The sequence below is a fragment of the Panthera pardus genome, unplaced genomic scaffold, assembly GCF_024362965.1.
Source record: "Panthera pardus isolate Hobbes unplaced genomic scaffold, ASM2436296v1 HiC_scaffold_13, whole genome shotgun sequence".
NCBI lineage: Eukaryota > Metazoa > Chordata > Mammalia > Carnivora > Felidae > Panthera > Panthera pardus.
In genome coordinates, this window is record NW_026526688.1 from 147,459,203 (window position 1) to 147,483,573 (window position 24,371).

The window sequence follows — 24,371 nt, forward strand, 5'->3', positions numbered from 1 at the left end:
TTGATCCTTTTCTTCCCCCCCCCCTTCTCCCTCCCTCCTTCCCTTTCTCCCTTCCTTCCTTCCCTTCCACCCTCCCTCCTTTCTTTTGCTGGTAATGTATGTTATTTGCCTCTGGATTGCTTTTCTGTATTATCAGCTCCAAAAAGTGATGGTACTTCAAAGTGACATGGTGGTGCCTAATTTTACAATTTAATGACAATTTTTAAAAGTAAAGAGATGGTGGTTAGAGAAAAAGTCCACAACAGATAATAAAAAGTCATGGAAAACTAAAGTGAGAACATAAAATGCTTAATGAATCTTCCTTAAGTCTAGTGAATACCAGAACCTCTTTCTTTGGCTAGTGGCTAAACAAGGCTCCAATATAATATGGGATTCTGTCTCCAACTGCATGGAAAAGATCAGTCAGTTGCCAAAGATCAGAAGCTCCTTAGGATGGTTCCTTCTAGTACTAAAGACCCTGAAGACAGTTTTATAGAAAAGCCCAAGTTCTACTGTAGGACTTACTTTCTTACTTGCTGGAAACTTTCTAGTGACCCTTAAACCATAACACACATTCTCCTCCGAGACTGTATATATTGCCTAGCCACAAGTTTAATTCCCATTTTATCCAGCATTTATGCATTCTGACTTATTTTTTCAACTTGTCTAATTTCAGACATCTTTGCTCCAGATTAGTTCTTAAAGTCTGAAAACACAGAAATTGCAGTTCTCACTCAAAAACTGGACGGATTTTTGCTAACCATGATATTTTTTTGAGTAACAATCTCCCTTGCAGCAAAACAAATCACCCAGAAAACCATCCCTTCTGTTTGCTTCTGTCTTTGTAGACAGGCTCTTGTTCCCTGGGTACAAAAATCCAAGATCTCTCCAGATAACCATTTTCAGCCTCACTTGCCTGGTCATATGTGAAAAATTCCACATACAGCATTATTTCCTACATTATTTTCTAACCTCTGTGGATGTGGATTTGTAACTTATCTCATGTACAAAGTGAGAGATTTGCAAACGTAATTCCAGGGCCTAGAATAGTGTCTGGCACACTGTAGAAGTTTATGCACCACTGCTGAATAAATGCAGGAACTAATTAGTTCTGGCCACCCCATATGAAGACATATTTACACTTCCTCCTTCTCCACATGTACCTTAAGTGTCTCAGGTTCATGAAAAGTGTGGGACTTCTTTGCAAATGGAGCTAACAAGCTCTCTGAAGAAGAATCAGATACATATACATCAGTAAGATATATGCCTCATTTGACAACTAACCTTTTCTTCCAATACAAATGCTATAGCTTTCCTACTATCTTGCTAAAAAACAACAACATCAGAGATGCCATAGACAAGCCTTTTGGCTATAGATATTCAAAGAAATTTTGTGGTGAGTCTGATATACAAGAATTTTATACTGGTCACTTTCTGTGGGGCCACAATCCATGCTGTCTTCCCCATAATCCCAAATGAGGCACCCTGCAGCCCACTTGGAAAAGTGTAGTCATCCATATAGGTCCAGAGAACATCTAGTTATTGAATTTTCCTGGGAATGACAAACAGAGCCCCTGTATCTCATTTTGAGAAAAACATGATCTTCAGTACACCTAGATCTGTAGGGTAATAAGGCAGTTTAGGCCAGGCTTTTGTTAGAAAATGAAAACAATTACTACTGTTTGGAATGTAGTGATGTGTGCTCAAGGCGTTCAACGTGATGAGTTAACATTCACTACACAGCACTAATTGCAAAAGATACCAATGCACCAGGAGGTTCAGTGACTTGCTGGTGGGTGTATAAATGATACTCAGCACCAATGTGACAGGACCTGTCACTATCCCACGTGGCTAGTACATGCGGCTGCTGGCTGCTTGCCCCCCATAACCTTTCTTACATATAGTTAAAGGATCTTGACTTCCACCTACAAAATTAGTCCCAACCCAGCAACTAGACTATTTTCCTTCTGACATAGGACATAAACCCTATTTTACGGATGATGAAACCGAGGCCCAGAGAAGCTCAGTGCAATGTCTAAGGTCAGAGTTCTAGAAATCTAGTCTCCATACTTCCAGTCCAATATAACCAAGGATAGGAGCAGGGAGCCTCCATTCTAAATATTAGCCTTCCACTAATAAGCGAGGGAAGTGAATGAAGATCTGTACATACACATTTTGATCCCAATAAAAATAATGTGAAAAATTAAAAGCATAAAAGGCTGAGAAATAAAAATTGGATAGAAACATGCCAAAATGCTAACGATGGCTATGGAGGCACGATGGATGATTTTTTATTTTCTTCTCAATATCTGCCTATATTTTCCAAACCTGCAACAAACCTTACTAGTTTTATAATATAAAAAAAGAGAGAAAATAAATGTTATAGAATTCATCTGCATTAATGGGACACCCATGGGCAGGTTGGTAGAGCTAAAAAGATGATAAAAACTTTAAACAACATACTTACCCACCAACTGGGGGAGAGAAGAAGCCTCCCTGTCAAGCATGATGGATCCCTTCTCCATACATGTCCTCAGCTCAAATAAGCTGTGAAGGGACAATGTGGCCACATGGGGCTTGCTCCATCTTTCCCCACCCTGTTCCACTTTTTCTTCAAATTTAATCCACCTAGGAACATGAGATTAGTGAGCAGCAATTAAAAGTATTCCAACCTTCTCTGGAAATAGCTACATCAACCCCTCCATCTCCACCCCCACCAGCACTTCCAAAATGTCTCCTTTGATGGAGTCTTAAAAGCTTATTATATCGTTAATTGCATTACCTTTATGAATACACCAAACAGAGTCATTAGACTGCTCCTTCACATGGCGTTAGAGGGAACAAAAATAAACCAAAGGGATCTAAGAGCATCCTTGGTTTCCCACCTGTCTATACATAACCATGAAATCCTTAAGAATGATTATTTTACTGGATTTTTAAAATAACATAGGAAAAATGTGCATTTCAAAATTCTCCATGAAAGCCTACACTATGTAAAAATAACCACCGTTGTGAGAATTCTGTTGTGACTTCACAAGGCAAGTTTCTATAAGGTGAAATATCAATTATGAACCAGTATTTATCTTAATTATTTGAAAAATATGGTGTATGAAGTGGTCAGATGAATATAAAATTCCCCTTTAATACTTAAAGAGGGCCAGCATGTGTTGCTATGTCTTACTTTGTATTTCTCTGCTGACACATGTTCCCTTCTCACTGAGATTCTAATGGAAGCTTTTCTCTTCAAGTCTGGCTCCACATGTTTAAAAATACACAAGTTCAGTGAACACATCTATTCTGATAATAATAGATCTCCTATAAACCTTAGCAATGGAACAAACAACCCACTGTCTTTCTAAGACTCCTAGATATTTTGATAACTTAGCAATATACAAGCAACTTTTTAAAAGTTTAATGGAAATGAAAGCAAAACACATTTGACCGTCTGTATATTCCACATATTACACATACAGACTTTTTCTACACTGGTAAAGGAGAACATGAAAGCATCGTCAGTTTGCTATTCATTATGACCCAAAGAAAAATGCTTCTTTCTCTCAATTCAAACCTTCTGAAAGATATTGAAAAAGATAAAGAGGGGGTTAAAAAAAACTGTTTTTCTACATTCTTCACCCAAAGGTTTAATGATTGAAAAATGTTTTCCTAGAAAAAAACTAAACGCTCACCTAGCACACTAAAGATGAGAACAAAGGGCAGAGATCAGAGGAAGCTCTACATAAGGTATTATTTATAGACTGCTCACCACCCCCCAGAGGAGGAAAAAAAACACATTAGTAGAACCAGGAGTGAAAACAGATCAAGAGATCAACCACAGAGTCAGAGAAAATTTAGAATTTTAATCAAGCCCAATACTCACATGATTCACAAGTATTTTAGCCATATCCAAAGACTCTCTGTCTCTACTCCTCTCAGGAAGTCCCTCCTAGCCAGAGAACTCCCACATGTCAATGGTAACCTTATCTCCAACCTCACCCTCAATTCCAACACCCTCTCCCTTTCCTCTGTATCCCCCATAAATGTAAACAGTGGAGATTTTTACATATTTTCCTCACAAGTTAAAAAGCCCACATCACCACCAAAGTTCTAAAACTTCAGAAGTGGGCCTTGGTTCTTTCCATAAAAGTAGTTGTGAAACATTCCAAGACAGAATACAAGAACCTTTAATATTCATGTGTATGTGTTGTGTGTGTGTGTAATTAACTTAGTAGTTCTTCCCTTAAGTTGCTATTAGTACTACAGAAATAGAAAGAATGAAAGAAAAATGACAATTTTACATCACACTCTTATAGAATCCTATGGATTTGCCTAAAAGATAAAAGGTAATTGGGTTATTTCAAAAGTAATCATTTTATAGAGTATATTACATTGGTTAACTTTAGGTATATTATCTTTTCAGGCTTGCTCACACAATCTTTAACTATGTTTGTTGATACGTGTTATATAAATCATACATTTTTAAAATAATTTTGAAAAGGGGATGGAGGGTTGGGTTAAACAGGTGATGGGGATTAAGGAATGCACCTGTCATGATGAGCACAGGGTGATGTATGGAAGTGCTGAATCACTATATTGTACATCTGAAACTAATATAACACTGTATGTTAACTAACTGAAATTAAAATAAAAACTTAAAATAACTTTGAAGAGTATTTTTATTGAAGTATAATTGGCATAAAATATCCTAATAATTTCAGGTGTATATTATAGTGAATCATATTTACATTTGATGTTATGATTTATTACCCAAGCTAAGGCTTTAGTATATTAAAAGACTCCATAGTATATAAAACCGTGTCAGAATTACATATAAGGATGTTATCTATAGGAGTGATTCCTTGTTTTTATTCCTAAGAGAATTCTTAGTAGCTGAGGGAGAGAATCTTTGGTCATGGGATGTAAACCCAAGATAAATAACAAAAGCCAGCTAGAAACTCAGTAAAGGGGACTCAGTAAAGGGGAGTGTTTTAGACAGCCCTCAATTCCCTCTTATTTTTATTGAATGAGTCCCTCTTCCTATCAGTTGCCATAGATCTGTATTGCCAAATACATACAATGTGACAGTGGCTCTTTTCTGCCATCATTCTCAACTGTCCAAACTATGTAAGTTTATTTTTTTATATGCACCCCTATGTTAATTGCAGCATTATTTACAATAACCAAGATATAGAAATTAGGATACATGATACAAGGTACAAATATATATATAATAGTGATATATGATTCTGTACATATGAAACTGGTAATATCATATATACATGATAAAAATATAATATATAATATATAATGGAATATTATTCATCCATAAAAATAATGAAATCTTGCCATTTGAGACAACATGGATGGACCTCAATAGCACTTTGCTAAGTGAAGTAAGTCAGACAGAGATAGACAAATACCATACGATATCTCTTATATCATATGGCATATCTTACCATATGGTATCATATGGTATGATATCTCTTATATGTAGAATCATAAATATATAAATATAAATAAATATAAATATAAATAACCAAGCTCATAAATACAGACAATAGATTGGGAGTTGTCAGAGGTGGGAAGTGAAGGATAGGAGAAATGGATGATATAAGTTTAATAAAAATTTCTTAAAACAAACAAACAAAAAAAGGATCAAAACCCATGCACTCTTTTGTGACCAATCTGTTATTTCACTCCTCTCCACAGTTTGTATTGTAGGTCACCTGATTAGACTTAAATATGACTTTAAACAAGTTTTAAAAGTACATTTAGAATCATAAATCCCAACCAGCTGGGATTTATGGAATAGCATTAGTCACCCTCCCGGAATACACCAGCCCTTTAGGTCAAGATTTAATCACAAATGAATGAAAATGTAAAATCTCAAAACTAGCCAGTTCCCTAGAATCTATGTTCCTAAGGGATAAGTATGATCTCATAGTTCAGTTTAGCTTCTATTCCACTTTGAGTTCAGTAAATATTAAATGCCGTGATGATGTCATATCATAGCATAGCTAAGGACATAAGGGAAACTCTAGGATAATGACTATTCAATTCCTTCAAAATCTATTGTTCTGATTGTTCAAGGAATCGAGTATATTTCCAACATATGCCTTCAGACATAAAGTAATAGTTTGCCCATTTAAACAGATTGTTCGCATATAGTTTCATTCCAGAAACTACACATGCTATGTCTATCCTCTTCACATTATCAAGGACAAATTTGAAAAAAAAAAAAAACTGAAAACTACTCAATTCAAATCAGAACCCATTAAAGAAAAGGCTAAGGCAAAGGTGCCAAAGTTCAGCCTATCCGAATGCCAATGAATTTGTTAAGGTGTCCCAGAACCATGTAATTACATTTTTTTAAAAAACAGACATTTTTATTATAAAATGTACTATAAGCTACTATCCACCCTTCATAGTAACTGTGCATAACAATATATTTGCAATAAAGTTTCCTACTTTTCCTTTTGTCTTGGTACTTGACATGTTATAGGAAAATTTATTTCAGAAGTTAGATTTTTAAATGCTTGCAATTACAAAACTGTTGTAACCTTGCAGGAAGAGTTTCTTAGGTAAAGTTTATTTATTCCAAGGTTGGAAGAGAAAGAAGATGAAGAAGATGAAGAAGATGAAGAAGAAGGAGGAGGAGAAAGTACACTCAGTTGAATGTACTTTGAGTGACTGCCAACCAAACAGTATCTCTCTCGTTTATTGAAGAAAAGAGAAGGCCCACTGGGACTCACTGAATTTTGCAACTTTCCAATCATATGATTAAATGTAATTAAGAAAAGACAAGACCTCTAACTTACATGCATGCCAATTTAACAGTGGAAAATAGATGTGACCTTTGCCCTAGAATATAATCCAACTATATAAGACTATTAAAATAATAAATTTCTTGCTAACTAATAAGTGCCTCATTACACCAAAGAAGCCAAGGCTAGTGTGTATCTGGGATAAATTATGTTTTTAAGGAGACCTCTTAAATTTCTAGATCAACTGTGAAAGTTACTGCAAAACAGTGTATGTAACTACAATTACATAGATGATTATATTCCTTTTCCTTCAGCCTTCTTGTTACAGAAGAAATAAACTTGTTCTGAAATGGAATGTTCCAAAGTAATCCAGTAGAGAAAAGACAGAGAAGTCAGTATATACTGGGAAGAGAGCAGTCTCTCTCCACACCCACATGGTAAGTGCACATATCTATGCTTGATGGCCATGCCCTATAATCAGGTTTTCCAAAGATAGACTGGGTCAGTATGCCAAGTAGAAACACAAATGGGTGTTCATTTGTGCTGTCCCACTGGAAGTAAAACATCAATACCCTTTTCCTCTGTTGGCTGGCTTTCTTGTTGAAACTTGTGATGGCTTTCCTTTTTACCCAGGTTTGGCAGCAAAAACTGAATCACACTGGGAGACTGGTCTTTAACATATATTCTCATAACAGTGAAGTCCAACATTACCCATATGAATATTCCCTGAAGGAAAACTGAAAGCCAATAACCATTTTTGCAGAGACGTCATTGTCTCAAAGAAATAAAGAATGTGAGGGGTGCCTGGGTGGCTCAGTTGGTTAAGCATCCAGCTTTGGCTCAGGTCATGATCTCACATTTGTGAGTTCAAACCCTATGTCGGGCTCTCTGCTGTTAGTGCAGAGCTTGCTTTAGATCCTCTGTCTCCCTCTCTCTCTGATCCTTCCCCTCCCGCTCCCCCTCGAAAACATGTTTGTTCTCTCTCTCTCTCTCTCTCTCTCTCTCTCTCTCTCTCTCTCTCTCTCTCTCACACACACACACACAAATAAATATTTAAAAGAAAGAAAGAACTTGGGGTGGTAGGAGATAGCAGTAGCTCTTCTTCCTGGCTTTGGGCCAACACCAAAGCTAGACCATGGCTTATTCTTTTGCCAGTTTGTATCATGAACCTATTAGCTAATGCCTAGCCACCTTGAAAGTCTTAATAATGAGCATAGGCTTCTTCACTAATACCAAATAATCCATTCTAATTACTGCCATATTACTAAAGGTCAGTACTCGAATGACCTAACACTCAGGAATACACGAATACCCTTCAAAAAAGAGTATTCTCTGCATTCCACTGGTCATATACAATTTCTCAGGTCTAATCATTCTATCCTTTGCACAGTCTTCATTTGTGCTCTATGTTAGAAGAACCAGTAAAAATTCAAAGTTTTAATTTTGAGGAAAGGGAAAAGTAGGGGAAAGATGTTAAAAAAAAAAAAAAAAGAGGGTGGAAGAGTTGGCTGTGCTTCAAACTTCATATAAAGAAAGACTTCCCTTGTGGCTACTGTGCCTTCCAGAAGTTAAATTGGGATAATTTTCCTACTACTGAAACCATTCTCATTATTTTCTGAGACACAGAGCTTAACCTGAACTTCCTGACTAATACTGAATATGCTGTAGTGCTGGGAATCCATATAGGATATTTTTGGTCAAATCCAATCATTAGCCAACTAAAAAGTATAGAGCATTACAAAGGATAGTATTGTGTTTTCTGAGTGTATGGGCTCACAGTAGAAACTGCATTAAGCTAGAGAAGTCTAGTGGGTTAGTTCTCTATGGAATAAAATAAGTCTATGAATTGGGGTCTCCACAGAAGGCAAAGATCTCAATTTTATAAGTCAGCCAGAAAAATATTCATAGAACATTTTCACATATAAAATGAATCCCTTCTAAATACTAAACTTTTATTAGTCTGAGACATTTGAGAGCTTTTAATGGAGGAAAATCTCCTATCACATCTGGAAACTGGACATCATAAATGGTGGCCAGAAATTACTGCAAAAACATTCTGAAGCAGAGAATGTTCCAAGAACTAAAGATTACTAAAAATCTGAATCATTTCTGGAGGTACAATCACCTTCCAGCCTCCCAACAGGATCTGGGTGGAGCGGACTACTAAGAATCAAGGTACTATTTCTCCATTCCTTCATTCTGTTAGAACATATTTCTTGACTATGGATAGTATCCCAGGTAGTTGTAGACTAGAAATATAGTGGTGAACAAAAAAAAAAACAAAAAATTCCTGCCCTCGTGGAACTTTAATTTTATTGGGAAGAGAAAATAATAAGATATGCAATATGCTAAATGGTGGTAAGTGCCAAGGACAAAATAACAGAGGATGGAGGTTATGGAGTGTTGGGGGAAGGTTTCAACTTTAGATGGGGTAGCCACTGAGATGATATTTGAATAAACACCTGAAGGAGGAGGGGAAATGAGCCATGTAGATAACTGGGGCTGCAGCAAGGTGAGCACTTCAGACAGAGAGAACAGCAAGTGTGATGTCCCTGACACAGGAACATGACTGGACAGTGAGTGAACAGGGGAGAGAAGCAGGAGATGAGGTCAAAGATATCATTGTGGATTGTTCATGAGGGAGATAAGGCCAGGTGCAAAGAGATGGACTAATTAGGAAGCATGTGCAGTAATCTAGATGAGAAATGATGGTGGCTGGGACCTGGGTTGTGGCAGTGCTGAATGTGAGATGTGGTGAGATTCTGAGTATCTCGATATCTTTGAGGGTAAAATTAATAGGAGTTGCCAACGGATCAAGTAAGGGGTGTAGAGAAAGACAGAAGGCAAGGAAAACTCCAATGTTTCTGGCTTGAGTAACTAGAAGAATGGAGTTGTTCACTGCGGTGCAAAACTCTGTAGGAGAAGCAGATCTGAGGCAGGAAGATTAGCAGCTCAATATTAGACATGATATTTTGAGAAGGGGATTAGCCATCCAATTATTTGTTTTCAGTCATATAAGGAAAGAATCTGGGCTAGAGAACTTAAGGCAGATGGCATCAGCATATTGATGAATTAGTTTGAAACTTCAAACATAGGTCCTCTTCTGAGTTTTATCAATGGTGTGCTAGGTACCTTGGGTCTGTCATCAGACAGCTGTTCATCAGTCAGAAAGAGATGACATCAAAGAACTCCAACTTTGGTCAAGTAATATTTCTAAGAAAGTATTATATTTAGCACAGTTGTTTCTAAAGGCAATCGGTTCTCAACTAATAACACTTAAAAAAATATGACTGAGCACCTATTATGGTGCCAGGCACAGTGAGGCACTAGGAATACAATAGTGAAAGACAGACATGGTGGTCCCTGCTTTCAGATGAATTGGTGTAACGAAGAAGACAAAATGAAAACAATAATATCATATCTACATTTAATTAACCAATAGTGAGGCGTCTGGGTGGCTCAGTCAGTTAAGCATCTGACTTCGGCTCAGGTCATGATTTCACAGCTTGTTGGTTAGAGCCCCACGTTGGGCTCTGTGCTGACAGCTCAGAGCCTGGAGCCTGCTTCGGATTCTGTGTCTCCCTTGCTCTCTCTGCCCCTCCTCCATTCGCGCTCTGTGTGTGTGTCTCTCAAAAATAAACATTAAAAAAAATGTAAAGAAGTTATAGAGTGTAGACTAGAGTGAGTCTATTTCTTCCTGGAAAGCACCCCCCTCCCACCAACAACACATGGTGTACTCCCACCACACATTCTCTCCAGCAGTACAGTCTCTCAGGGATTGATGACATCACCCAAAAATGACACCTGTGTTGTCAAGGAAATAAGTCCTTAAAGATGGTAAAGTATTCAAAATTATGTGAATCTTTAAGAATCTTAAACGAAAGTACAATGTCCGTTTCACTCAACGTTGAATTACCTACACAGTGAACTGTTACCTCCTCCTTTCTGAGACCAGAGGTCACATAAAATAGAGCCTGTCTTTGACTGAAAGAAAAAGCAGAAAGCTACACCTGAAGTCTACTCTATGATAGGTACTCACACAGGAATTTCAAGATGAGAATAAGAATAACAGTAGCTCTTCTGGTCACAACTGACTATACCAGTATACACACAGGGATGGAATTATAGAGCTATGAGATATGCATGAAGTTAGAGAGGTGCAACGCAGTATCACCCTCAGTTGATAGAACAGGGCACTCAAGCTCGGGAAGACTCCATGAGTACATGACTGGCCCAAAGCTAAGTAGCCCATTAGCACCAAAGCTAAGATTAGACCAAAATCTCCCCAACACTTAATTCAGGCTGCGCCAGTACAATTCTTACTATGGTTTTTTTTTTTTCTCCTAGAAAGAAGGAAAAGAAAAAATTAAATGGAGATACTAGTAAAAGGTTCCAATTTGAAGGCCTTCTTTTGGAGGATGTTTTATGAACCCAAGGTGTACTTTATGTAGGACTTTTAATACCCAGGTTATAGGTACTGAGAGAAAGGAATGAGAGAGAGTTACTGTATCATGGAAAGAGGTCCTGAAAAACCAAGAATGAAGAGCTTCAACAGGGAGCGTAAGAGGTGGAGAAGTAGAAATGTGCTACAGGCAGCTTTTTAATAAGGAGAAAATATTAACAGAAGAGTTCAAACAAGCACACTTGCTTTAAGTGTCTGTATGTTAGAAAGACAGTTATCCAGCAAATGGAAAATAACATATTTAAGATGAGGTCTCTTTCCTTAATGCTACTAGGAGGGCCAGGAGCAAAATGTAATGATTTTTTTTTTCTGAGCACAGTTTAAATTATGGAAGATAAGAGATTATCCATGGATTCTACTCTACTTTTTTTTTTCTACTGAATTTTTTTTAAAGTAGATTGTTTCCACATGGATAAACTACCTAGAAATTCTTGGTGAGAAATAAAAGCTTCTCTACCATTATCAAATGAATTAATTTATAAAGCTTTTCTACTATTAAAAATCCTAAATGGCTGAAGACATTCAAAAGTACTTTACAACAGGAGCGCCTGGGTGGCTCAGTCGGTTAAGCGTCCGACTTTGGCTCAGGTCATGATCTCACAGTTTGTGAGTTCAAGCCCTGTGTCGGGCTCTGTGCTGACAGCTCAGAGCCTGGAGCCTGCTTCAGATTCGGTGTCTCCTCTCTCTACCCAACTTGTGCTCTGTCTCTCTATGTCTCTCAAAAAATAAATGTAAAAAATTTTTTAAAAAAGTACAACAGAAATAATAATAAATCCATAAACCTACAGAGCACAAGTCTCAGTAACTAAACAAAAATTACCAAAAAAATCCAATGAACTTGATGAACACTTGATTACAAATGATATGATGCATGAAGCTTTTAAGACATGCCCCAGAAATAAGGTGCCTGGCTGGCTCAGTCAGAAGAGCATGGGACTCTAGATCTTGGGGTCATGAGTTCTAGCCCCATATTGGGTGCAGACCCCAGAAAATAAATGTTCTTCCTTTAACTCCCAAAAGAACCTCATCCAGTAAAGGAAAGACTATTGGGTTAGTGGTTCTTTATATCTCATCAACTTTTACTGATCGTAGATGATAAAAAATATATTTCTTTCTGGTTCTAGAATGACCTAACAAGAACCAGAACAGCAGACATAAATCTCTTTTCCATCTACATCTGTTGAAGACTTTCACTTATTTTGCTTTTTTTTAAACCCAAAGCCATGATAATGATTTGACTTGCCTCACTTCTGATTATACTGAACACACTTGAGACTCTTCAGTAAGATACAGTGACCTATGTGTGAGCTTCTTTTGCTCACTTCTTTTTTCCCAGTACTTCATGAGTGCCTGACATATACTATGCATTCAAAAAAACACGGGCTGAAGTTAACTGATTTGAATTAAATTACAGACTATAAAAGGCGTGTCTTAACAATATTTTTCTTGTGAAAGTGAAATATATTGAATCTCCATGTGACTATGACAGTGAGAGACCAATAACTGCATTATATCTAAGTTTTTATATTATATAATTGCTGTATATCCTAGAATTACAGCGTGGAGTATATAACGGAGTCTACATCCAGAAAGAAAGTAAAGCTCTATTATCATGAGACAAATGAAGCCTTAGATGTATCGGTAGTGCTTAACAATTTACAAAGTATTTCCATATGTATACACGCATATAGACATGTATATAAATATCCATGCTATAATTAGACAAATATTAAGTAGTATTACACTTACATATATTATCTATCTTATATTGTGTTCATATATATTATATGTAGTAGATCATTTTATTGATGATGAAATCAAAGTTCTGAGAAACTGCGTACTGGGCAGCGAACAGGTGAGAAATCTGAAATTGAACTCAGGTCTCTAAACTTCCAATTCAAGTGAACGTTCTACTTGGCTTTTTGTTGGATACTTAAAAGATAATATATTTTCACTTGGAATAATGGCAAGTTTGTGGATAAACAGTCATTGTCTTTGCACCCTCCCTCCTAACTGGGAATGGACAAAAAAATCAGACATGATTTCACAAGATACCCTGGCATGTGGAGACTGTGGACACATATCTCTAGCCTATCATGTTAGGGTGCTTATCTAAGACATTTTACTATTAAACAGCATACGAATGGAGGTTTACTTCTAATTCCTTATAAAGGTTAAAACTGTAACAACACGAATCAATGAAACAATGTTCCAGCAGTGAAATAAAGGGTGTCCTGCATCCACATCAATACAAAAGAGAATTAAAAGAATCCTTTCATTCCTTAACCCAGCCAACATGATGCTCATCAGTTATTCAAAGTGTGAAGGAGAGAGAAAGATGCTCACGGACAACAATCTTGCCCTGCATTTGATTCCCCAGGTCAGCAGTGCACAGCCAGCCATGCCTCACCTCGCTGTCTCCTTCCACTCCATCTCCTGCCCATCCACGGCCAGCAGCTCATCCAGTTCGGTGAAGAGTTGAGGGGGTGCGGGGCTGTCATCCTCCTCACCCAAGATGAATCGGATACGTTCTGCAGCAGGAGAGACTGCGGAAGTGAAAATACTGCGGTTAAACACTGGCTGGACAACCCTGAGGAAAGTGTAGCTTCGAGCTCTTCCTCTGTCCCCAAGGCTATTGGACTTCCCAGCCATGTTTTCCGTGGACATCCTCCTTGCTGGGCCTCCCTTATCCCCAACCTAAAGACAGAAAGAACTCAAAGCCCTTCTCTGTTCCTTCAGTCCTAAGCTGTATCTCAGCTCGCCACCGCTCTCCAGGACAGGGCTCCGGTTCTGTGTGGAGTGTCACAAAGAACCTTTAGCCCTCAGATGAGCTGAGGTCCAACCACATGACCTTCCCTCCTTCCCCACTTATGACCCATCCAAAATTAGTAGACAGAAACCAGCCTGAGCCAATCACTTCTTCTACAGCAATGGGAGGGGGCAACAGAGCACTCCAATCCTGAGTTACCCCAGGCCCTTGCCTCCCACCCACCCGCCCTCTGTCCAATGCCTAAAGCTCATGCCCTCACAGGATCCTCGCTGCCCGTAACTTGCTAAGTGCAAAGTTGATGAGGGAATATTTAACAAGATGGGGCCTCTTCTTTACATAATGGCAGTACCCAAAAATGTTTAGTCACACTTCAATACACTTGAAAAACAAGCCCAAGTAAACTATTGTACACCTGAGGAAAAAAACCCTTCTGACACACTCAAGCACATAATTGAATGCCCTACTAGCTCCTTTTGACCCTATCTCCTGAAAATCTTGTAACAAAAAATTAACTAGAACTTCCCTCAGGTTGTGGTTAATTTTCCCTTTTTTTTTTTTTTAAGGAAAACATCTGAAAACTGATGGCCATATTACAAAACTAAGGCACAAAGATACTCTTTAAAATCCCTGGGTAAAGCCAAGAATGGTATATCCATGTGAATGTATTCTAGGTACACAGATACATATGTGTGTATGCACACACACACACACACACACGCACACACACACACACACACACGATTGCAGAAATATATGTACTCAATAAAAAAAGAAAATTCTTACCATCTGAAAACTACTATAATAGGACAGGATGCAATGCCACAGATCAAAAAATACTACAAATAAACTCATGAAAAATATTCAACCTAACTAGTCATCAAAACTAATTATTAAAATAATGAGGTGTCTGGGTGGCTCAGTCAGTTAAGCATCCAATTCTTGATTTTGGTTCAGGTCATGATTTCACGGTCGTGATCAAGCCCCACATCGGGCTCCACGCTGTCAGTACAGAGCCTGCTTGGGATTCTCTCTCTCTCCCTCTCTCTCTCTGCCCCTCCCCTGCATGCTCTCTCTCTCAAAATAGAATAGAATAGAATAGAATAGAATAGAATAGAATAGAATAGAATAGAATAGAATAGAATACATGTTTTACCTATGAAAATGGCAAATATTTTCAAAAATGATCATCCCAATGTTGCCAGAGATTTAGAACATGTACACCAGCACCTCTCAGTTTATGTCACTGGTAGAAGCCTAAATGGGAATATCTCTCTGAAGGGAAATTTAAAAGGATATGAAAATGTTTTAAAAGTATATATATCATGTGAGCCAGTAATGCTACCACTAAAAAGACATTCATTCCGAGTAATAGTTGTTATCTCAAAGACTGAGGTATCCACTGCAACATTGTTGATAACTGTGAAAAATAAAAGCCTAAATGTCCAAAAAGGATTGGTTAAATAAACTGTATTACAACTATCCAATAAATTACCATGTAGTTATAAAACATGAAGTCAAGATTATTTTTTGACATATATACAAGATTAAATGAAAAATAAAATTGCAAAATCATGCAAATAAAGTGATTCCACTTTAGTAAAGAAAAAAATACACATATATCCACAAAATAAAGTCTGGAGTTGAGAGAGCCCTCACTCTGCATGGTTCCAGTGTGTGTGAATTCCAGGCACCACCGTTTAAAGAACACCAGTCCCCCAATAATACAGTTCAAATTTCAGTTATCATAGTGTATTAACTGTGAGTAATTGCACAAAGGACGAATTTCACTGCAAGCTCTTCAGTCCATAAGTTACTATGTAAATAACATATATACATCATGATCAGTGACCAATCATAATGCTTTTTGCAAAGTCTGTCAGTGATTGGTCACTGGCCATCTGGTACCCAGTTCATATACAGGCAGCAAAGTGTGTATCTGCATTGCCTTCCTATCTTTCAATGATAAATTCATATAATATAAATAACCAAAAGAGGGAAGTAGCCAAAAGAGATGAAAGTCGAGTACAGACAAAAAGTGATATGGTAGAAATGAAATCTGTGTCAAATGTAAAAGGGGTTACAGAAGACAGAACGCTGCTCATGGGGAGGTTGACAATGCCGCCAATCGCCATGTGAGAGAATCTAGACACACAGTCAAAAGGCGCACAGCGCAGCACACAAACTTCACAATGTAAATAACGAAAGTGGCTGAACCAAAACAATAAAGATGTCCCAGAGGAAGTGATGCTAGCAAAACAGAAAACAAACAAAAAACCCACACACATTAAAAAAAAAACTCACATTAAAGGAACTCTCAGAGACATTTCTTGACATGGAAAGCAAAAAGGAGAAAATGTTGAAAGCGGATCCAAACTTAGAGAGGAGTATGCAATTCGGTTGGGAACAGAAAAGATGCTTGCTTCATATCATACGTTGTACAATGGGACGAAGGCAAGTCTATTCAAACTACTTCTGAGAAGATTTTAAGAAGAAACAAAACACTTTAATCTCAATGCTTCTGATGATTTAGAGTGTGCTAAATATTAGTTTTACTATTTTTTTTCATTTTCCTGTATCTTTATAACAAACAGCAAGAAAGATTTCAATGACACAGCAAAATTTTTTAAAGGTCAAAGAAAAATAGTAGCTTTTCTCATTGATTATTGGGATTGTTTTGCATTAACTTCAGCTTGAATAGTCATATTTATGGCCTCGCACTACCACGCAAAGCAAGGACGGCCTATATATACAACTTTTAAATGTTATACAGTTTATTTCTAGGGCTTCTATTTTCTTCCTTTCACTTTTCTATCTGTTCTGCAGTGTGCACAATTCATTCATGCATTCATTCAGCAGTATTTATGGAGTACTGTCTTTGCTCTAAATAGGCTTAGTTTCAGGCTCTGAAGATAAAGGAAAAAACTTGACAAGATCCTTGTTCTTATCAAGTTTACATCTCTAGAAAGGGATGCAAACATTAATTAATTGTTCAGTGAATAATTGCTTAAATGAATGAATAAATTAGTACATAAACCAAAAAAAATATATCTGCAGACTGTTCTGTGTTTGCGGAACATTCAAATAAGATAATTGAATATATATTAATATAAGATACAATATATTTAATTTCAGTAATTAGAGAAAAAATGACTGTGAAATTTCTTAACATCTCTGTGAGAAACAAAAAATAAAAGTTCCAGAACTTTTACGCAAAAAGACTTGCAATGCCTTTCCAACCAAGAAATGGAAAGTGTAATCATTCTAGAGAATCATGGAAGTCATGAAAGAAATGATGGGGGTGGGTAAGAAATGATGAGTACAATTTGGAATCTGTCTAAGACTTCAGACTACTAAAAATGTGGTTATACAATAGTGGTTCTGAAACAGACAATCAGAGATTTGATGGACTTTTCATCAACGTTCAACATCAAAGATTGCCGAGGTAGAACTAGCTTTTGGAAAGGAAAAGTGTACATTTAGAGGATCAATTTTTTTGTTCATTTCTAAAAACGTGATGTTAGTCCCCACCTCTAACAGAGAAGAATAAATCTTTCTCCTCATTAGAAAAGAGACTCTACCTGCAGAGCCACAGCACATATCTCTGCTCAGCTCTGATCCAAGGAGCAGTACTCTGAGATCCAGGATCCTCAAATGAGGAAAGCACAACTCACTGCTTATCAGACAGACTTAGCTGTGGCTTCCACACACTGGAATGGAAGAAGGCTGTGACATTACTACCAGTTCGCACTCTCTGGGTCTCATGTGTAACTTGTCTCATGTACTAAGCACAGCTTCTGAACGACCAGTATAACAATCCCCTTTGGGATAAAATTCCAAAATCTTGTGTCATAAACTCGCTTGATACTCCAGTAAGTTTCTTTCCTCAGTTGCTACCCTAAGGTTCCCCAGAAATTAGAAGAGGCCACAGCAATTGTACTGCGAATACAGACCTGTGGGAAGGGCATGCTCTGTAGCCAGCAAATACCCTTCCCCATTTCTAACATCATTCTTAACATAAAGATATGCAGAATGAGAGTCTCCCTAATGAAGGATGTCAGGAATTCATTTTTTCCCCGTAACTTTTTTTTTTTTTAACGTTTATTTATTTTTGAGACAGAGAGAGATAGAGCATGAACAGGGGAGGGGCAGAGAGAGAGAGAGAGGGAGACACAGAATCGGAAGCAGGCTCCAGGCTCTGAGCCATCAGCCCAGAGCCCGACGCGGGGCTCGAACTCACAGACTCACAGACCGTGAGATTGTGACCTGAGCTGAAGTTGGACGCTCAACCGACTGAGCCACCCAGGCGCCCCTCCCCATAACTTTTAATCAAATAGGGAAATGAGCTAAATAGAAGACATAGCATTGAGATTAAGCATATAGACTCTGGAACCAAACTACCTAGGTTTGGATCCAAACTCTGCTACTTTTATGCTGTATGACCTGAGACAAGTTAATTACCCTTTCTGTGTCTCAAGTTCCCCACCTGAAAAACAGGATGGTGATGATCATTATAGAGGCTAAAATACAAGGTTTAAATTAGTTTAAAAATTGCCAGCCCTTACCAGCAAAACCTGACTAGCTTCTAAGAAAGAAAGTACTCACAGATATTGGCCCTAAGAGCCCCTATATGTTGAAAATATATAAGGTAGGAAAGAAAAAGGCCAAAAGTTCTGCACATGTTACTTCAGTGAATTTAGTAGCTTTGGTAATGAGAACATAAAGGTGTACCTTTCTGGGAAACAGCCAATAAAAGAACAGGGGAAAATAAACCTTTTTAGTCTCACTTTAATACGGGAGGGGAGAAAACATCAGAAAACCAACCTGTATTACAGATGAATAGATTATGATTCTAAGTAATAACTAACCTAGTTTCATCACAAAAGAGAACCTGGAGAAAAATGAAAGAGAGTGACAGGGAGACAGGAAATAAGGGAGAGAAAGAAAAACTGTCAAATTAATCCAATCACCTTTGTCAGAACAGAAGGCCTGTAGATCAAAGCCAAGTTAATGCCTCTAATCTGCCTTGATTTTTTTTTTCTTCTTTTTTTATTCTGCCCTCTGGTTAGAATGTGTTTTGGATTTTTTTTTTTCAAAAAAACCCAAAAATACCCACTCCCACCGCCAGCACCCACAGCACACATCACGTACACATCGTCACAACCGAATGATTGCTGAGCCTGAACTTGGCCTCAGAGCAGCCACTGTCTATCAATCAAAGATGATGTATGAGAGGACACTTCACCCTGCCTGGCTAAACAGTCAACTCTCAGTTTGCCTTTCATGTCACTTTGGGTCCAATCTGTGTGTCCAACCAGTCTCCTACAACACCCCAGAAGTGTCTGGTGACAGAAGAACATACCTGCTCAGTTTTGCACCAAGCTCAGCCAGGAGTCCCTGTGTCACAAGCAAGCTCAGAGGTGTTTATTGCTACTGTCACAGTTCATCTGCTAACCTGTGTCCCAGAAGATGGGCAACGGCAAGAACAGAAACCTACCCTGGCCCCGTTCAGGAATGAATTTAAGAATTTCCGGAGAAGGACCACAACCTCAGCAGAAGGTAAACAGAATTTTGTGATTATGGGTAGGAAGACATGACTCTCTCTTCCCTAGAAGAGCTGACCTTTAAAGGACAGAATTAATCCAGTTCTAAGTAGAGAACTCAAGGAACCTTCACAAGGAGCTCATTTTCTAGCCAAAAGTCTGGATGATGACTTAAAACGTATTAAGCAATCAGAATTAACAAAGAAGTGGACGTGGTTTGGACAGTGGGAGGCAGTTCTGCTTATAAGGAAACTATGAACAAGCCAGGCCATCCTAGACTAGCTGTAACAAGAATCATGCAGGAATTTGAAAGCAACACATTTTTTCCATAAATTGATTTGGAGAAATGTAAACTTCTCCCAGAATACCCAGGTGTTCTTTCTGGTGTCCAGGAGGAAAAAAGTGTTATGTATAAATTTGAAGTGTATAAAGATAACAATTAATGTGAATGTGTTTTCTGATTTACTTCAAGTTGCTCCCTCTCCCCTCTAATTATATATTTTAATATTAGGAAAAAAAAGACTTTGGTTGACTTTAGAACAATGGGTAATTATTTCTTTTTTTCCCCTTAATCTTTTTTAATTTGTTTATTTTTTAATTTACATCCAAGTCAGTTAGCATACAGTGCAACAATGATTTCAGGAGTAGATTCCTTAGTGCCCCTTACCCATTTAGCCCATCCCCCCTCCCACAACCCCTCCAGCAACCCTCTGTTTGTTCTCCATATTTTAGAGTCTCATGTTTTGTCCCCCTCCCTGTCTTTACATTACTTTTGCTTCCCTTCCCCTATGTTCATCTGTTTTGTATCTTAAAGTCCTCATATGAGTGAAGTCATATGATATTTGCCTTTCTCTGACTAATTTCGCTTAGCATAATACCCTCTCTTTCCATCCATGTAATTACAAATGGCAAGATTTCATTCTTTTTGATTGCCGAGTAACACTCCATTATATATATACACAACATCATCTTTAACTGGATAATTATTTCTAAGCAATGTGTTTTATTTATTAATCTTAATCTTAACTAAACTATAATTAAGATTAATCTTAACTAGATTATGCCAAATACCATTTGTGGAACTTTTCTCGTTATCAGTCTGAATACTCATCAAGGATGAGCACCTGCCTAGGGGTAGCACATCTACCAAGACACCAAAGTGGGAGAATCCCCAGATAGCATGGGTTGAAACCACGACCTTTAAAGATAGGAGCAAGACAGATCTGTGAAAAAGTCTGAAATAAATTATACATAGAAGAGCTAGAACTCAGATATTAACAGAAAATTAGATCAAAGTAGGGACATGAATTACTCTATGTATATCACACTTCTGAAAAAAAGTTCTGTTCGCTCAAATAGGAAATCAGTGAGTTGAGAACTCCAGTATAATCCATATGGATAGTGAAGAAGCAGGTAGGAGACCATCCTTTGAAGGTAAAGAAAAGATAAGGTCTGAGATATCTAAAAACTCTGTTTCTGATCTTGGGTGAGATTCCATGAGACACTGCAATACAGAACAGGCTTCTCTTCACAAAAAAAGAATAATAACAGACATATGGCTAAAATTAAAAATTCGAAGGCATAATGAAGTGAAAATGGATAATGCTAGCAACCAAAATTAGTAATTAGAAACTAAACTTCACAAAATTATCAAATTAAAATTAAAACATGTTTTATCCATCATGTTAGCAAAGACTTTAATTGTTAGATACCCAAAGAAATAGCCTTTTCTTCCTTGTAAACTTACATAAACTTTTTAGAGTGTAAGTTAGCAATATCAATTAAAAATCAAAATATTCTGGGTTTGGAGCCAGAACTTCTGCTTCTAGAAATTAATCTTGAACAAAGAGATGGACCCAAGAGTATTTGTGGCACCATTTTTTTTTTTTTAGCTTGGAAGCAGCCCAGCTGTTGATCAGTAAAGAAACAATGGAAGGAAGGAAGGAAGGAAGGAAGGAAGGAAGGAAGGAAGGAAGGAAGAAAAGAATATACCTGCTCATCTTCAGATCTTTTTTTTCATTTTTCCTGTCTATTTATAGTCTTTTCTCTCCTCTCTATCTAACTCTGACTCAATTTCCAAGGCCCAGCTGAAAATTCTATCTTTTCTAATAACTTACATTAACCATTCACAGAAACATGAATCTCTCCTTTATTCAAACCATAACAACACTTTGCCTGAATTATCATTTGGGCACCAACAAATATATATCCTGGCCATTATTACCAAACTTTTGTTGATGTGACCTCTCTCAAAACTAATCACCAAGCTCCTGGAAGACAGAGTTTTGTCTATGTACTTTCCTTAAAGACCAACACAGTTCCACGTACTTAATCATCACTTGAAATATTAATGAGTTAGATATGGATGAATAAACCCTGGACATTTTCAAGTACATGAAGACATAACCATCTGCAAAAGGAAGCCTCCATTAAGAGCTCTGACATGGAAAATACCTCAGTTTTAGAAGCTGTCCTTCTTCCACCCTCCCCTTAATCCATCTTTGCAGTAGCTTGCACAGGGACCAAAATACAGTCACCGTTTCCTACTGAGTAAGCTGCAAATAAAAGAATGAACACTTCGACCAAGCTATTTTCCTCTGGTAGATGTAATCTCTTCCTACCCTGAGGGACCACAACATTTAATCTGCACTTCTATTAAGATATTTACTATCCACCACTTTGTGTGTTATCCATTGCTGTACTTGGTCTTTGCACCTCTACCAAGCCAACCACCTGCTTCTTCACTCACCTAAGCTATTCTTGGTGCCCAATTGTGCACAGTCAAGTTATACAAAGAGAGAGAGAGAGAGAGAGAGAGAGAGAGAGAGAGAGAGAGAGAGAGAGAGAGAGAGAGAATGGATATATGAATAAGAAAATGAATGGAAGAATAAACAATATATATTCTGCCCCAGTTTCTGACAAAAAAAAAACACTTTCTTTCTTTGCTCCTTTCCTCTGCTTCTCTGAGGCTTAGCAATAATTAAAATATAGTTTTACATTCTCATTTGATAACTTAATATTTATTAATTTTTAGTGTATGAGACACTATGTTATTTGTTGAGAGTATACAAAATATTTTTGAGATAAGGTCCCTAACCTTGGGGAACGATGGGGAAAATGCTATCATTAAGAATGTAATATGCAGGGGCCCCTGGGTGGCTCAGTCGGTTAAGCGTCTGACTTCGGCTCAGGTCACGATCTCATGGTCCGTGAGTTCGAGCCCCACGTCGGGCTCTGTGCTGACAGCTCAGAGCCTGGAGCCTGCTTCGGATTCTGTGTCTCCCTCTCTCTCTCTGCTCCTCCCCCATTCATGGTCTGTCTCTCTCTGTCTCAAAAATAAATAAACATTTTAAAAAATTTAAAAAATTAAAAAAAAAAAAGAATGTAATATGCAGTTACTAACATTTTTGAATGGTTAAATTGTACCAGGCACTGTGTTAAGTGTCCTTCAGTTATTATCTCTTTTATTTTACACAAAAATATGAATTATCTGCTGTTATCAGTATCTTGTATTACTCATATTACAGGCAGGGAAACTGAGTATTTAAGAGACTAAGGGACTTCCCCAAGATCACACAACTAGTAAGTGATATAACCTCAACCCCGCCTGTGTTATTTCCAAGCCCACTTTTTAGCCACTATTCTCTAAAAGATGATCTCATTTTCTTAAAAAAGTGCTACATGAACAGTACAGATAGTAAATATACTGAATTTCAGAAGAGGCAGAAATCATAATGGCATATGAAATAGTCCTAAAGTAAATTAACTGAACATTTGGTTCATTATCCACCAAAAGGCAGTTTGTGAATGTGCCCTTTTGTTTTTGGTCTGGAAAACATCCCACTGTGGCCACCCTACAGGCTACCAAAAAAAATTTTTTTAATAGAAATAATGATGATAATGAACAATTCATACTGAGCATGACAAGTTTACATGCAAATTCCCTTCTGCGGGTTAAATGAAGACCTATTGATTTTGTATTTTCTCCTTGGCAAAATTCACCATCTGGTAAAGTCTTAGCTCTCAAACCAAAGTAATAAAAAGAAATTAATTTTTATTTCTTTGAGTTATCAATGTGCTATCACCAACTGGCTTACATAATTATCATATTATATTTCTCTCCATTCAGAGTTAAAAGTTTGTAGGTCAACACCACGCTGCTAAAACTTCCACAATTTATCTAATTATTAGACCATAGTAATAATCTAAAAATACACTTAAATGTATATATAAAATTCTCAAACTTCAATTTCACATCCCTAACTGTAAGAACTGAGAAATCGCTAACTAAAGCTACATATACAAATAAATCTTTAAAATACACACATGCATTGTAGTGGCTATCGGTTACTTTTGCCCATTCAGTACCCCTAATCTCTTTTTCTGATAACAGCATCCCACTTGCCTTTGAAAAACCATTTTTATACTTAGAAGTTCAATGAGGATGAATCACTCCCTGTGACCCAGGTCTGGAGAATGAGAATGTCACAAATCTTAGCCACAGCAATTAATTTTTGACTGGACACTTTACCTAATCCAGGACAATCAGAGTAAATAAGTGGCAGCCTTTTGTTGGAATTTCCAGGAAATAAATTTTCACTTTATGCTAAGGTGCCTATAATGGCAATAAACACTTTGAGTGGGGATGACCATCTTGCAACTCTAAGGGAAGAGTCTGCCTGAGAATAAAATAAACATGGAAGAACTCAGAACCAAGGCAGAGACAGGTTACTGGTGCCATTATTTAAGCACCTAGATTCAGCCATGCCTAAAGACAGGTACTTTTCAATCTTACAGGACAACTCCCTTTTACCTTAAAGTAATCTGAGACCATTTTTTTTGGTCACTTGCAACCAAAA

General features: G+C 37.4%; 1 protein-coding gene and 1 pseudogene across 4 annotated transcripts in view; one reads left to right on the forward strand and one right to left on the reverse strand.

The window, feature by feature from the left end:
* The window catches only part of SLC4A4 (solute carrier family 4 member 4), a 350,076-nt gene that overhangs the window by 197,576 nt on the left and 128,129 nt on the right, over positions 1-24,371 (reverse strand). For all 4 annotated transcript variants that reach the window (XM_019467956.2, XM_019467942.2, XM_019467967.2 and 1 more), the window contains exons 4-5: positions 13,613-13,748; positions 2,447-2,607 (exon numbers count right to left, since the gene is read on the reverse strand). In XM_019467956.2, coding sequence (XP_019323501.1) covers positions 2,447-2,607; positions 13,613-13,748 — 297 coding nt within the window. The remainder of the gene's footprint in view (positions 1-2,446; positions 2,608-13,612; positions 13,749-24,371) is intronic.
* Positions 14,616-19,955, forward strand: LOC109277994 (dihydrofolate reductase-like; annotated as a pseudogene).